The sequence below is a fragment of the Geotrypetes seraphini genome, chromosome 7 (genome assembly GCF_902459505.1).
Source record: "Geotrypetes seraphini chromosome 7, aGeoSer1.1, whole genome shotgun sequence".
NCBI classification, from domain to species: Eukaryota; Metazoa; Chordata; class Amphibia; order Gymnophiona; family Dermophiidae; genus Geotrypetes; species Geotrypetes seraphini.
In genome coordinates, this window is record NC_047090.1 from 106,991,084 (window position 1) to 107,006,482 (window position 15,399).

Sequence of the window (15,399 nt, forward strand, 5' to 3'; positions counted from 1 at the left end):
GCATGTTCCCCCTGGCCTCCCACTGGTGTCTGGCTTCCCCTCTGGCCTCCCTGCACCGTTTACCTTATAGAAGCAGCCTGCAGACAAGATCGCAATGCTAGCGATCTTTGCACTGCTTCGGAGCTGTTTCCTCTGCTGCGGTCCCGCCCCTTCTCTGACGTCAGAGGCAGGATCGCGACGGAGGAAATAGCTCAGAAGCAGTGCAAAGATCGCTAGCATCACGATCTTGTCTGCAGGTTGCTTCTATAAGGTAAACAGTGCGGGGAGGCCGGGGGGGAAACCGGACGCCGGGGGGGGTGGAAGCTGGACACCAGCACTAACCGGCTGACCCTCCCCCCTTGCCCTCTAAAGCAGGTGTGGCAGCGGCCGGCCAGCAAGAGCAGTGCTGCCGCTCCTGCTTTAGGGGGCGAGGGGGGAGGGTCAGCTGAATCGGGAAGGCGATTTTTTGTTGTTGTTGTTGTTGTTTTAAATCGATTTGAATCAATTCACCTGAAGTGAATCGGTGAACCGATTCGAATCGTGAATCGGGCAGCACTACTTGGATGTTTTAATTCAAAACATCCAGGTGCCTATTTTCAAAACCAACTTCCTAGAAATCCTGCTAGACTTTTTGTCCACAGTGCATCCAAAGTTCAAGGGGGCATGTTTGAGACATGTTATGGGCAGGATTTAGGCATGTTTAGCGCTTGGACATCTTGCAGTGATAAACATTTCTCAAGACGTCCAAGATTACATTACATTACGGATTTCTATTCCGCCTATACCTTGCAGTTCAAGATGCCATTTAGATGTTCTGAACCAGACTTGTTTTAAAAGCATCTAAGTACCAAAAAGGTACCCAAACTGACCAGATGACCACTGGTGGAATTAAGTCTTGATCCTCCACACAATGATTCCCTCCCACTCCCCAAAGATGTGAAAGAAACAGTACATACCTGTCTCTACAACAGCAGTACTTGGTATAGGAAATTCTGGTAGAGCAGTAAGCAAATGTCTGGAGTAAACTGGTGGGTGGTGTAGTGAACCATAGAGAGGGTGACTGAGGCCCATATCCCATCCTACCCACTATGTTTATGGTGGAAAGTGTAAGCTTACCAAAATCCACCAAAAAACTGTGCTGCCATATGGGTTACACCTGCAGCCAGCCTTAAGGGTTATTGTGGTGGTAGACGGGTGGTAATAGTAGGTTTTGTGGGAGCTTTGGAGGGCTCACCATACTTTATAAGGGGTTGTGGTGAGATGTACACCTGGAACCCTATAGTGTCCCTGAAGGTGGCCCACAGTTCTGCTTGCATGACTGTTTGGCCAGTGTAGTATAAATGGTGGCCCCATGTATGTCTAAATGGATTGATTTTGGCCGTTTTGAACTTGGGATGTTTTTTCTGACTCCGGTAACCCAAAAATTGCCTCTGACTCCATGACTCCCACTTCATAGCTCGGGTGTATGTGTGTCTGAGAGAGAGAGAAGGGGAGGATGGCTGAGGGAACATGGTATGTGTGTGTCTGAAAGAGAAGGGCAGAGTGGCTGAGGGCACGTGGGGTGGGTGTGTCTGAGAAAGACAGAATAGGGCAGGGTGGCTGAGGGCACATATGGTGTGTAAGAAAGAAGAGCAGAGTAGCTGAGGGCAGGTGGGATGTGTCTGAGACGGAGAAGAGCAGAGTGGCTTAGGACATGTGATATGTGTGTTTGAGAGAGAGACGGTGGCTGAGGGCAGGTGGGATGTGTGTGTGAGAATTTGCCCATAGTGATCAATCCTTCTGAAACTCTATTGGTCACTAATGGCAACTTTTGTTGAGGTTTTCCTTTTCTCTTGATCTTACAAATAAGCCCCGTCTGTCATTGTTCATTTTCACTTAAGTTTGTAAGAATGACACACCACCTGTCAAGGGGCCAGTTTATATGAGAGTGAAATAGAAAATGCCAAGTATGTCTTGGTCTGTATGCCAGTTTCAGTGACCTGTATTTGTTATATATGTTGCCTAGTTAGTTACTATTTAACAATAAAATGACCATTTCAAAATCTCTGCTGCTCGGAGCTCAGGGGGAATACTCGACTGAACATTTTTTCATTCTAGGGGGGTACTTGGCTTGAAGTGGTTGGAAAATGCTACTTTAGATGATCTTGGTGCCTGAAAAAGATAGGCTTATCTTACATCATTTTTGTATGTGTCTGCTTCATACCATACTGCATTTGTTGATTTGTGGTAGCAACAGTATTTTCAAAATTCACAGGCTAGCTATTGATCTTTTGTATAATGAAATCAGCACTGCTTGCTTAACAATGTGATTGATACCTGATGCAGGCATTTGACAGATGGGAAGTCGTTTGAGGTTATAGTGAGACACATCGATAGGATTGACAGAATGCTAGGAATGATTAAGAAGGGGATCACAAACAGATCGGAGAAGGTTATTATGCCACTGTACCGGGCTGTACCCCACCTGGAATACTGCATCCAACACTGGTCACCGTACATGAAAAAGGACATAGCACTACTCGAAAGGGTCCAGAGAAGAGCGACAAAAATGGTTAAGGGACTGGAGGAGTTGCCGTACAATGAGAAACTAGAGAAACTGAGCCTCTTCTCCCTTGAAAAGAGGAGACTGAGAGAGGACATGATAGAGACATTCAAGATATTGAAGAGAATAGACTTAGTAGAGAAAGAGAGATTGTTTACCCTCTCCAAGGTGGAGAGAACGAGAGGGCACTCTCTAAAGTTAAAAGGGGATAGATTCCGTACAAACGTAAGGAAGTTCTTTACCCAGAGAGTGGTAGAAATCTGGAACGCTCTTCCAGAGGCTGTTATAGGGGAAAGCACCCTCCAGGGATTCAAGAAAAAGTTAGATAAGTTCCTGATGAACTAGAACGCACGCAGGTAAGGCTAGACTCAAGTAGGGCACTGGTCTTTGACCTAAAGAATGCCGTGTGAGCGGACTGCTGTGCACGATGGACCACTGGTCTGACCCAGAAGCAGCAATTCTTATATTCTTATGTTCTTAAATATGACATGTGTCGGGTCCATGAATAAATTTTATTTTTTTTTATTGTCCCTCACTTGATGGCCCTTGCTTTTTTATTTGTCCTGCATTTCCCTTTATGCCATTTGCAGACTCAGGCGTTACTTTAGTTGAGACTTGGGCATGACTTCAGTTGGAGACCGAATGGGAAGAGTCATAGTAAAGTGTCTCAGAGTAGCAAGGGCCGTATATGTAGGATTGTGGAAGGAGGGGGGAATGTATTTGTTGTGGATTTTAGTATGGTGTGTAAATGTTATGTATGTGGGGGAGGGGAGCATGTGTGTGTCAAAGGATGTGTATATTGGGGGTATGTAGGCTTTCACACCCCCTGGTTCTGCCCCCAACTCTTCCTGCACTCACTTCCTCTCCCTTCCACCCCACCTATTCCAGCCAGCAGTGGGCTCCACCGTCAATGCCAGGGCTCTCCTATGCTTCTTGTGCCAGTGAGAGTTGGGTCCCTACTTGCTAATTCCTCCCTTCTTCACCACAACTCGCATGTGCTTCTGCTGGCAAAAGTTGGGGTTCTCTCTGTACTCCAGAAATTAAAGAATAATTACTAAGATTACTAAACCTCACCTGAGGGTAGTTTGTACTTGGGACCAAATGGAGCAGGTTATTCAAGGTAAGCTTGGGAGCATTGTTCCTTTCATGGTCACCATATTACAATGGCTCACATGAATGTAAATGAACCAATACTTTGTCACATGTGTCAACAAGATTGACTGAAGAACAGATGTTTCCAAAACAAACCAAATGTATGATATACTATAATTTTATGTTTCTTCTGTAAATACTTTTCCTAAATAGAAAATTTAATCTGAGCTGACAAAACATAGTGCTGTGTGTGCAATATGCATGTATAAATAACACCGAAATACGAATCATTCCACATCAAATGGACCAATTTTGAAAATCATCCACGCTCAGCCTTCTCTAAATTGAATAAAATTTTGTGTGGACATTCACTAGGGTCTCAAACTAAAGCATGCAAAAAATTTTTGGCTGAATCTCTATTAGCTTGAGACTTACAGGCAGCTGAATGGCGGTCACCTTCAGAGTGCCAGGCTCCGAGTCCGCATATCACAAAATGGCCACTTTGATCAGGCACTACAGCCCAACAAAACCTATCAGAGGACTGAAATTTTTTGAATTAGTACTAGCCTGGTACTAAGTTCCTGTCAAGTGTGGATAAAAATCAATAATCTTTTATAAAAAGTTAAAAAAAAAAATAGGATTTTTAAATTTAAATTTGTTTTTGGATTGGGTTTTTTTTTTTAATATAAATAAAATACTTTTTTGAGGGAAAATGTATTTGATACATTATAGTCCAAAAGTTATTCATCATGAATTAAAGATTAGTTTTTAATTTACGTAGCATGAGGCTGTATATTCATGCAATGTTTAAATTTTTTGTTAAATGACTTCCATTACTGGTAATCTATTCATAATGTCACAGGCATGATTTAAATTGATATAAATCATGATTTAAATTACATCCACCTTGGTTCCTCTGCAAAGTTTGGAACCTTACATGAGCTTTCCTCCCTTTTTATGGGCCAGCAAACTATCGCCCCCCCAACCCCCTTTTACAAAACTGTGGAAGCTGTTTTTAGCACAGGCCGGCGCGCTAAATGCTCTGTGTTGTTCCCGACACTCATAGGGTTCTTATGAGCATTGGAAGCAGCACTGAGTATTCAGTGCGCCAGCCTGTGCTAAAATAACGCTTCTGTGGCTTTGTAAAAGGGTGGCATCTTCTAATATAATAAAATAATAGGCCGCGCATGCGCACTAAAAAAATGTGTTCCCTGATCCGTCACGGAAAAACGACTGCACATGCGCGCCCCTGGCTCTCACTGTGCACTGTGCTCAAGCTGCCGCCACGGCTCCTCTCTCGAACTGCAGCAGGATCGAGAGAGGAGCTGTGGCGGGGGCTTTCAGGACAGAATATGATTACCATGTTTCTTTAGGCAGCCCCGGTTGTTTACTTGGATTCAATGTCAGCATTAGGGTTCGCCAGCCGTGAGAGCCGGGTGAGGAAGGCCGCCGCAGCCTCGCGGCTAGGTAGGGGGACAACAATCGCGCTTATGCTCAAACCGCCGCCACGACTCCTCTCTCGAAACGCACCAGGATCGAGAGAGGAGCTGCGGCGGGGCCTTGAGCATAGGCGCCATTGTTGTCCCCCTACCTAGCCGCGAGCCTGCGACGGCCTTCCTCACCCGGCTCACATTGAATCCAAGTAAACAACCGGGGCTGCCTAAAGAAACAAAGTTTCACGGTGCTTGGCCCGCCAAACAATTCCTGCCGTTGCCGAAATTTGCCCCACCGTTCCTTCCCTTCCTCCATCAGGTACAGTTCAGCTCCGCCTATGTTAAAAGGAGCTGCTTTGAAATTGGAGCCCTGCCGCCACCGTAACACGTTCCCTCTGCCGCGGTCCCATATGTCAGAGAAGGGGCGGGACCAAGGCAGAGGGGAAAGTGCTACGGCAGTGGCAGGGCTCCGATTTCGACGCGGCTCCTTTTAACATTGGTGGATTCACTGCACCTGATGGAGGGAGGGAAGGAAAGGTGGTTGTGCGCTGTTGAGCCCCTCTTTGCCCTCAGACCCTCTCCTAACTGCTCCCTCCTGTCTCAGACCACTGGGGGGAGGTGCCTGTCTTCAGCTGCAGGGATGGAGGGAGGGAAGAAGAAAGAAGGGGCCCTGGCAAGCGAGTTATCAAAAGCCAACCATAGCCTGGGACCCCTATATGGTATGAATAATGACCAGACAACAAAAGGTAAGAAAAATAATTTTATTTTCTGTTTTGTGATTACAATATGTCAGATTTGTAATGTGTCTTGAGGGAGGCTGCCGCCGTGGCTTTGGACAGAGGGGTACCATTTTCGTGGGAGCTGGCCTTCGGAGAGGCTTAGGACAATGGGACGGATGCGGGAGGGGCTGCCGCTGCAAAGGGCTTTGGTGGGGGAGCCAGCCAGACCGCGAGTGTGGGGACGTTGTAAGCGCGGATTGGTCAAGGAGCCGCCGCTGCCGAGGCTTTGAAATTGCTCTCCCATCGTCACTCCCTCCTGCCCCGGCTCTGCCTCTGCCCCTGCCCAGGTTCAAAAGCAGGAGAGGCGGTCATCTAGCACCAGTTAATCTAACGGGCTTAAACACTAGTTTGAAAAATATTACAATAAGAAATTTAAGGAATACTTTGACTCTTCATTGCTCCTGATCTATACTTAGCTTCAGGCCATAACTGGACCAGTAAATCATAGCCCATGGTGCACGTCTAGGATTTGTACTAAGAGGCTTTGCAGCCAACTGGAAGCAAAGATATAATGATATAAAGACAAGTCACTTTTTATGCAAATGTTTACCATTTTTTGGGTGCAAATATCTCTTATGTGTAGTTCTTTTTTTTTCATTTATGTCATTTGAAAGAACATCTTTTTTTTCTGCAAAAGCCACCCTGTTTCATCTTGGACCTGGCCTTCCTTTGGTCAGAATTAAGGTCCCAAAGACATGCATCATTTGCATGCGCGGATACACTATCCCCCTCTTTTACAAAACTGCGCTAAAAACTGCTAGCGCGGTTTCGTAGAAGAGGGGGGTATGTTTTATATAGAGTCATTTCTAGTGACCTATTGTGTAACACGCAAATGAGCTAGATTTGTGACATTTACAGTTCAGCTAAGCTTGTTGTGCTTACCATGCTTTAAGCATTTTTACTCAGACGTATTTTCATAAATTGATAATCAATGTTGTTGCAGAAAACTGTGGTGCGTTAATTACTTTGCGTTGGTCAGTGGTGGTTGAGCCACTTTCAGTTCAGCAAAATTGACAACCCCATCACATTTGGGCCACTCCTGATAGCCAGGCAAGGTATCAGCCATGAGTTTTCAATCTTTATTTGAGTATAAGACAAGAAAAGGCACAACATAACAGAATTGCTTAAACTGCAGGTTCACTTGTACCCCCTTTTATAAAGCCACGGTAGCCGCTGCCATGTAGCAAATGCTCCAACGCCCATTAAATCCCTATGGGCGTCGGAGCGATTACCACAGTAGCAGCCACTACTTCAGTTTTGTAAAAGGAACACTTCATTTTTCTCCTGACTTGCAAATGCTATTGAATATCTCCATCAGTGATTGACAAAGTAGCTTATGAATAAATAATAATAATAATAATAATAATTTTATTCTTGTATACCGCCATACCCAAAAAGTTCTAGGCGGTTCACATTCATTAATTACAGTCCGCGGTGATACACGGATTTACAATATATTGACAAAATTACAAATTTACACAAATTACAAAATATTGACAAAATTACAAATTTACAGAGTTGTAACGAAGTTACAGAACTGTCAAAACTACAAAATTACAGAATTGTAACAAAAAATTACAAGCGATGAAGGGGGGGGCGAGAGGAAAAAAACTATAGCTGAGATTTAGCAGGGGTAGTGGTAAGACAGAAGGAAGGGTTGGTACGCGCTAGCGAGTGTGAGATCAAGTGTGGAGGGGGGGAGAGTGCCTGATTAAAGTTATTGTGGGTTCATCAAGGGTAGCAATAATATGCTCTTCTGGAAACCAACAGGTGTTTCAATGGGGTGGCCAATAAAATAATCTGGCAGGATCTTGGGGGTGCAAAACATTGACCAAGACATTACGTTCCTCATTTGAGATCTCACAGTTGTGGCTAATTCACCCAGAATTCTCTTAGATGGACCTAAATACTGACCAAGTTGGAGGCCGAATACTTGAAGGTCAGAAAAATATTCATGTTCCAGAATACTTGCAATGAATAAGGTGGTATCATTTGAAATTTTGCTAATGCATATTTTAGTTGCATCAATGGGCTTGAATTGATGATTTTTCCCTTATCCCAGCAACTGAATGACCTTTGCTAAAGCTCTCATGCTGAACACGTCTGATTGATTGGGTGTCCTCCTTGGGATAAAGAAATTTGATACCAGTGACAACTTTTGTTGCAAAAGTAAAGTCAAACAGATGGAACAGTAAGGAACAGATGGAAATAGGATGCCTAAGTCATAGTTTCATCAAGATAAATAAAACATCATCATGGCAGCCATAAAAGGGCATAATGGTATAACAGGCAGGGCATGTTCCCAAAATCTCTGCCTCAACACACTGCTAACATGACAGTTTGATATAACATCACAGTTTCTTGCAAAGGTGATATTTTTGCATGTTTCAGCTTGTGTGCAGTAAATAAAACAGCACAACTTAACGTCCATTTTGAGGGGTCAATTATAAAAGTACATGGCAAAGCAAGATGTGTCATAAGCTAAAAGCATGGTAAGCACAAAAGCTTAGCTGCATTGTAAAATGTCACATCTCTAACTCATTTGCATGTTACATAATAGGGCTTCAAAGAAGGCTCTGCGCATGCAAATGATGCATGTCTTTGGGACTTTAATTCTGACCAAAGCAATGCCTGGTGCAAGATGAAACAGGCTAGTTTTTGCAGTAAAAAAGATTCTCTTTCAAATGACATAAAAAGGAAAAAAATTAAAAACTATACAACAGAGATATTTGCACCTGAAAATGGCAAAAATTTGCATAAAAAGTGACATCATATCTGTATGTCATTACATCTTAGCTTTCAGTTGCCTGCAAAGCCTCAGAGTAATGTAGCAGTATAGAACCAAAAGGTACAAATCAAACTGCTTTAAATACTTCCACTGGCAAAAAACCTGCCTCATAGAACAGCTCAGGTTTAGAAAAGGGCAAAGTCACCCGGAGGCACATTCAAGGACTTAGCTGACAAAAGACGATTTGAGCTCCAACGCTGTCAAGTCTTCTCTAATATTCTCAACAACCAATGTTTGGCTCATCAGGGGAACAGACAATACAGCTTTGAGTGCTTGGGAGCTTTTCTGAGCAGTTTTCTTCATCCTTTTAACAAACTTCCAGCCCTTGCCCCCAAGGCTCAATTGGAAAACTACTGTACCTCCCTGGAGTCAGGCTTTCTGTCCTTCTCGGCTGGCCTGGAGAAAAGCCTCTTTTCTGGTGAATAAGAGAAGTTTGGAAACTGCCCTCCGTATGCCTTGCTCTGCTCCAGTTTGAATCAGCTGGAGTTAATTTATTCACTTTCAGTCTGTCTTCAAGCTGAAGTAACTGCAAGCCTCTGGTTAATCCCACCCCCTGCTGTGTTGATTCTTTGTTTCCCCTCAGCTCTGGGAAAGGAGTAACAGGGGATAGATATTGTTTTGTGTGCCCTCCCTGCCTGGATTTCTGGTTGGGGAATCCCCTGCCTTTTCTCTTTTCTTTCTGTACTAAACTAGGGCTTTTAGCAGGGTGTACAGGCTTTATTTTAGGGATTGCAGGTTTGAGAGCTGTATTTTTGACTGGGTTAGCAGTCTTTTTAGCTTCCCTGTTGCAACATCCATGTCTAAAAGACAATCCAAATACCTTCCTACGTGATGTAAAAACATAGTCAACTGAATCTTTGGGAAAGTTGTAGCAAAACCATATCGGAATGGAAGACTCTATTTGTGATTTATAAACAGAATATTGTCCCTTTTTATACTTTAATAAAAATATTTAAATATAAAATCATAAGTGTTTGAGACTTGTGCAAATGAGGATAGAGTCAGTAGGAATGGGGACAGAACTCGTGGGAGTGGGAACAGAGACTGTGGGGATGAGGACAGAGACTGGGGGGACGGGGACATACTTTGTCCCCATGTCATTCTCTAGCTGAGGAAGCAGCTCTAATCACTAGTAGAGAATGACATGGGGACAAATTTTCCCCTGTCCCCGCGGGAACTCATTTTCCCATTGTGTTCCGGCAAGTTTTTTTTTCCTGTCCCTGCCCCATTCCTGCAAGCTCCATCCTCATCTGCACAAGCCTCAAACACTAAAATCATAAGTATTCAAGGCTTGTGCAGTTAAGGTAGTGCTTACAGGAATGGGACAGGGACAGCGACAAAACACGCGGGGGATGGGGAAATTGTGTTCCTGCGGGGACGTTTCATTCTATAATCACTAGGCCACCTCCTCCACTCCATGCAGTAAGCCTGAGCTAACCAGTTACAGTAAACTAATGTTGATGTTCAAACTGTTTAGCACAGGAACCTCCACTCTCTGCCTCCTGACATGTCCCCTATAAAAAAAAAAATCTTTAACCATGCTGTTAGTGCATGTAGATATGGCAGTTACCATAGGATGCCTGAGTTCATCCTGTAGCTTTTACATCTAATGCAGATTAGTAAAAGGACCCGTTATTGTTCATTGTTTATAGCATCAATGTACAGTAAAACCTTGGTTTGCGAGCATAATTCATTCCAGAAGCATGCTAGTAATCCAAAGCACTCGTATATCAAAGCGAATTTCCCATTAGGAAATAATGGAAACTCAGATGATTTGTTCCACAACCCAAAAAATTTAATACAAAATACTATACGTACTTGTATTGCAAGACCTCGCTCATTTAAAACAGTCACTATACTCCTGCAGCGAGAGAGAAGAACCATTGGCTCAATTGTGATGTGTGTATACTGTATGTACTTGTATTGCAAAACATTGCTTGTATATCAAGTTAAAATTTAATAAAATATTTTGCTTGTCTTGCAAAACACTTGCAAACCAAGTTACTTGCAATCCAAGGTTTTACTGTATACATATATTTGAACAGAAAGTAGAACTGCATGTGGGGTTTTTTTTGTAGATATTAACACACAAAAATGTAGATGCTTATGCTGTGTATACATAAAAGTAACCAGGAATGGTTTGTTTTTATTCCTGTGTAGGAGAGATTAAAGCTGGTGACTGTTCTGGGTGCCGGGCTGCTCTGTGGGACTGCATTAGCTGTCATTGTGCCTGAAGGAGTACATGCACTTTATGAAGATATTCTTGAGGGTGAGACTTGAACCTTCTACATATCTGTATATTCTTGGCTGTAAAGTTCCCCCATTTTTAAAACTCAAAACAGGAGAATTTCTGGGATATTTATTTATTTAAAGAACTTATTATCCGCTTATTTCCTAAGCGGCATAGAAGTAAACATACGCAGTAGAGGTCAAATTTTACCATACATTTTCCAATACATTACAAACATCAATCAGCTTTGCTGATAGAATCCCTATGAGCGTCAGAGCTGTTATCGCCATGGCTGGCGCTAAAAAACGCACTACGGTTTTGTAAAGGGGGAGAGAGTCAATCAACTTGTATGTACATGAAGAAGGACACTGTACTACTCGAAAGAATCCAGAGAAGAGCAACTAAAATGGTTAAGGATCTGGAGGAGTTGCCGTACAGCGAGAGATTAGAGAAACTGGGCCTCTTCTCCCTTGAAAAGAGGAGATTGAGAGGGAATATGATAGAAACATTTAAGATACTGAAGGGAATAGACTTAGTAGATAAAGACAGGTTGTTCACCCTCTCCAAGGTAGGGAGAACGAGAGGGCACTCTCTAAAATTGAAAGGGGATAGATTCCGTAGAAAGATAAGGAAGTTCTTCTTCACCAAGAGAATGGTAGAAAACTGTCATGGGGAAAATACCCTCCAGGGATTCAAGACAAAGTTGGACAAGTTCCTGCTCAACTGGAAAGTATGCAGGTGAGGCTGGGCTCATTTAGAGCACTGGTCTTTGACCTAGGGGCTGCCGTGTGAGCGGTCTGACCCAGCAGCGGCAATTCTTATGTTGTGTGTGTGTGTGTGTGAGAGAGGGGGGAATTCAGGGTTTTTTTTATTTCAAGGAAAAATATTTGTGCGAGGAGGAAAATTGTTGAACATTTCATGTTTTCTACTGGAGTTTAAGTTGGATAACAGCCAATTAAAAATAAACTAAGCAGTTTGACCAGTTAGTAAGCTGGTATTGTAACAGCTGCCTTCTGGCTGCTGTTGCTAATCAGTGGTGTGCAGTGAGAGGATTAGTCACCATCTTTTTATCATTATACTATTTCTTAAGTTTACTGTCTGATATTTTCTAGTGAACTGTGTTACACTTCCTTGTAGTCCTGAATCTCTGGTAGTCCTGAATCTCTGATTTACTGCTGTTAAGAGATCTCCCTGAACCGGAAATGGTTTTCAAGGATGATGATGCGGAGGAACTGAAAGAAATCTCGGTGAATCTGGAAGATGTACCAAGCCAAATCAACAAGTTAAAATGTGATAAATCATCAGGACCGGATGGTATACATCCCAGGGTACTAAAAGAACTCAAACATGAAATTGCTAACTTGCTTTTAGTGATCTGTAACTTGTCGCTAAAATCATCTGTAGTACCTGAAGATTGGAGAGTGGCCAATGTTACGCCGATTTTTAAAAAGGGCTCCAGGGGAGATCCGAGAAATTACAGACCGGTAAGCCTCACAGATGAAGTTCAACGTTGAGAAATGTAAGGTATTACATGTGGGGAGCAGAAACTCGAGGTACAACTATACAATGGGAGGGATATTATTGAATAAGAGTACCCAGGAAAGGGACTTGGGGGTATTGGTGGACATGACAATGAAGCCAACGGCACAGTGTGCAGCGGCCGCTAAGAGAGCGAATAGAATGCTTGGTATAATCAAAAAGGGTATTACAGCCAGAACGAAAGAGGTTATCCTGCCGTTGTATCGGGCAATGGTGCGCCCGCATTTGGAGTACTGCGTCCAATATTGGTCGCCGTACCTTAAGAAGGATATGGCGTTAGTCGAGAGGGTTAAGAGGAGAGCGACGCGTCTGACAAAAGGGATGGAAAACCTGTCATATGCTGAGAGATTGGAGAAGCTGGGTCTCTTCCCTGGAGAAGAGGAGACTTAGAGGGGATATGATAGAGACTTATAAGATCATGAAGGGCATAGAGAGAGTAGAGAGGGACAGATTCTTCAAACTTTCGAATAATAAAAGAACAAGAGGGCACTCGGAAAAGTTGATAGGAGACAGATTAAAAACAAATACTAGGAAGTTCTTTTTTACCCAACGTGTAGTGGACACCTGGAATGCGCTTCCAGAGGACGTGATTGGGCAGAGTACGGTACTGGGGTTCAAGAAAGGATTAGACAAATTCCTACTGGAAAAGAGGATAGAGGGGTATAGATAGAAGATTACTGCACAGGTCCTGGACCTGCTGGGCCACCGCGTGAGCGGACTGCTGGGCACGATGGACCTCGGGTCTGACCCAGCAGAGGCATTTCTTATGTTCTTATGTACTTCAGTGCCGGGCAAAATGGTGGAAACAATTATAAAAAATAAAATTGTGGAACCTGTAGACAGATATGATTTAATGAGACGGAGTCAACATGGGTTCAGCCGAGGGAGATCTTGCCTCACCAATTTGCTTGACTTCTTTGAAGGTGTGAATAAACATGTGGATAAAGGTGAGCCGGTTGATATAGTATACCTAGATTTTCAGAAATCTTTTTGATAAAGTTCCTCACGAAAGGCTCCTGTGAAAATTTAAGTGTCATGGGATAGGTGGCAAAGTTCAGTTGTGGATTAAGAATTGTTTATCGGATAAAAAGCAGAGGGTAGGGTTAAATCAGTGGTCTCACACTCATGGCCTGGGGGCCATATGTGGCCCGCTAGGTACTATTTTGAGGCCCTTGGTATGTTACCATTGTTCTGGAACATTGTCCGCCTCACTGCTGTAACCTCACACAAGCGCTTTCCTGCATCTGTACGCGATTGTGAGGTGGAGTAGAGAGGACAATCGCGTACAGACACAGGAATCGCTTGCATGAGGTTACAGTAGTGAAGCGGGCAACGTTCCAGAACATTAGGTAGGTAACCATTGGAGGCAGTGCAGCTTGTGCATGTGTACGTAATCTTATGAACTCTCACGAAATTCGGCACCTCTCTTGGCAGTGACTGCTTGATGTAAGATGGTGGTTGTGGAGGAAGTGAGAGCTGAAGGTGCGGATGCAACCACCGGACACTTAAGACCCAGGTTTTCCAGGCACAAGTCAGATATTGATTCTCCCCTCTGCAAAAAAGCCTAGAGGACTGCACCAAAATCTTGTCTCTTGCAGTTGATACTTTAGAATCTAAATCACACTTTTGCATGAGGTAAAACTCTTTATAGTTTATAAATCTTTCCTTAATTGCTTCTGATAATTTTTGCTATACACAGCTGAAAGAAAACAGTGCAACATGCAGAAAATGATAAACTATCTAAACTTCACTTTTTTGCATGTTGCACTGTTTTCAGCTGTGTATAGCTGAAATTATCAGAAGCAATTAACGAAAGATTTATAAACTATAATGAGTTTACCTCATGCAAAGTTGACATTTCTTTAATAAGACATTAACTATTTTTTTCTGCGGCCCTCCAAGAACCTACAAATCCAAAATGTGGCCCTGCAAAGGGTTTGGGTTTGAGACCGCTGGGCTAAATGGTCATTTTTCTCAATGGAGGAGAGTAAATAGTGGATTGCCGCAGGGGTCTGTACTGGGACCGGTGCTATTTAACTTATTTATAAATGATCTGGAAATTGGAACGACAAGTGAGGTTATTAAATTTGCAGATGACTCTAAACTGTTCAAAGTTGTTAAAATACATGTGGATTGTGAAAAATTGCAGGCGGACCTTAGGAAATTGGAAGACTGGGTGTCCAATGGCAGATGAAATTTAATGTGGACAAATGCAAAGTGATACACATTGGGAAGAATAACCTGAATCACAGTTACCGGATGCTTGGGTCCATCTTGGGGGTTAGCACCCAAGAAAAGGATCTGGGTATCATTGTAGACAATACGATGAAACCTTCCGCTCAATGTGCGGCGGCAGCCAAAAAAGCAAACAGGATGCTAGGAATTATTTAAAAAGAAATGGTTAACAAGACTAAGAATATTATAATGCCCCTGTATCGGTCCATGGTGCGACCTCATCTGGAGTATTGTGTTCAATTCTGGTCTCCTTATCTCAAGAAAGATATAGTAGCACTAAAAAAGGTTCAAAGAAGAGCGACCAAGATGGTAAAGGGGATGGAGCTCCTCTTGTATGAGGAAAGACTAAAATGGTTAGGGCTTTTCAGCTTGGAAAAGAGATGGCTGAGGGGAGATATGATTGAAGTCTACAAAATCCTGAGTGGATTAGAACGGGTACAAGTGGATTGATTTTTCACTCCATCAAAAATTACTAGGGTACACTTGATGAAGCTACAGAGAAATAATTTTAAAACTAAGAGGAGGAAATTTTTTTTCACTCAGAGAATCGTTAAGTTCTGAAACACGTTGCCAGAGGATGTGGTAAGAGCGGATAGCGTAGCTGGTTTTAAGAAAGGTTTGGACAAGTTCCTGGAAGAAAATTCCATAGTCTGTTATTGAGAAAGACATGGGGGAAGCCACTGCTTGCCCTGTATTGGTAGCATAGAATATTGCTACTCCTTGGGTTTTGGCCAGGTACTAGTGACCTGGATTGGCCACCATGAGAACGGGCTACTGGGCTT

General features: G+C 43.1%; 1 protein-coding gene across 3 annotated transcripts in view; it reads left to right on the plus strand.

Moving 5' to 3' along the window:
* SLC39A9 (solute carrier family 39 member 9) overlaps window positions 1-15,399 on the plus strand; it is an 81,311-nt gene that overhangs the window by 17,997 nt on the left and 47,915 nt on the right. For all 3 annotated transcript variants that reach the window (XM_033952559.1, XM_033952558.1, XM_033952557.1), the window contains exon 2: window positions 10,774-10,882. Coding sequence is in view for 2 of the 3 variants with exons in the window: in XM_033952558.1 (XP_033808449.1) it covers window positions 10,774-10,882 (109 nt within the window). In the remaining variant the exon portion in view is untranslated. The remainder of the gene's footprint in view (window positions 1-10,773; window positions 10,883-15,399) is intronic.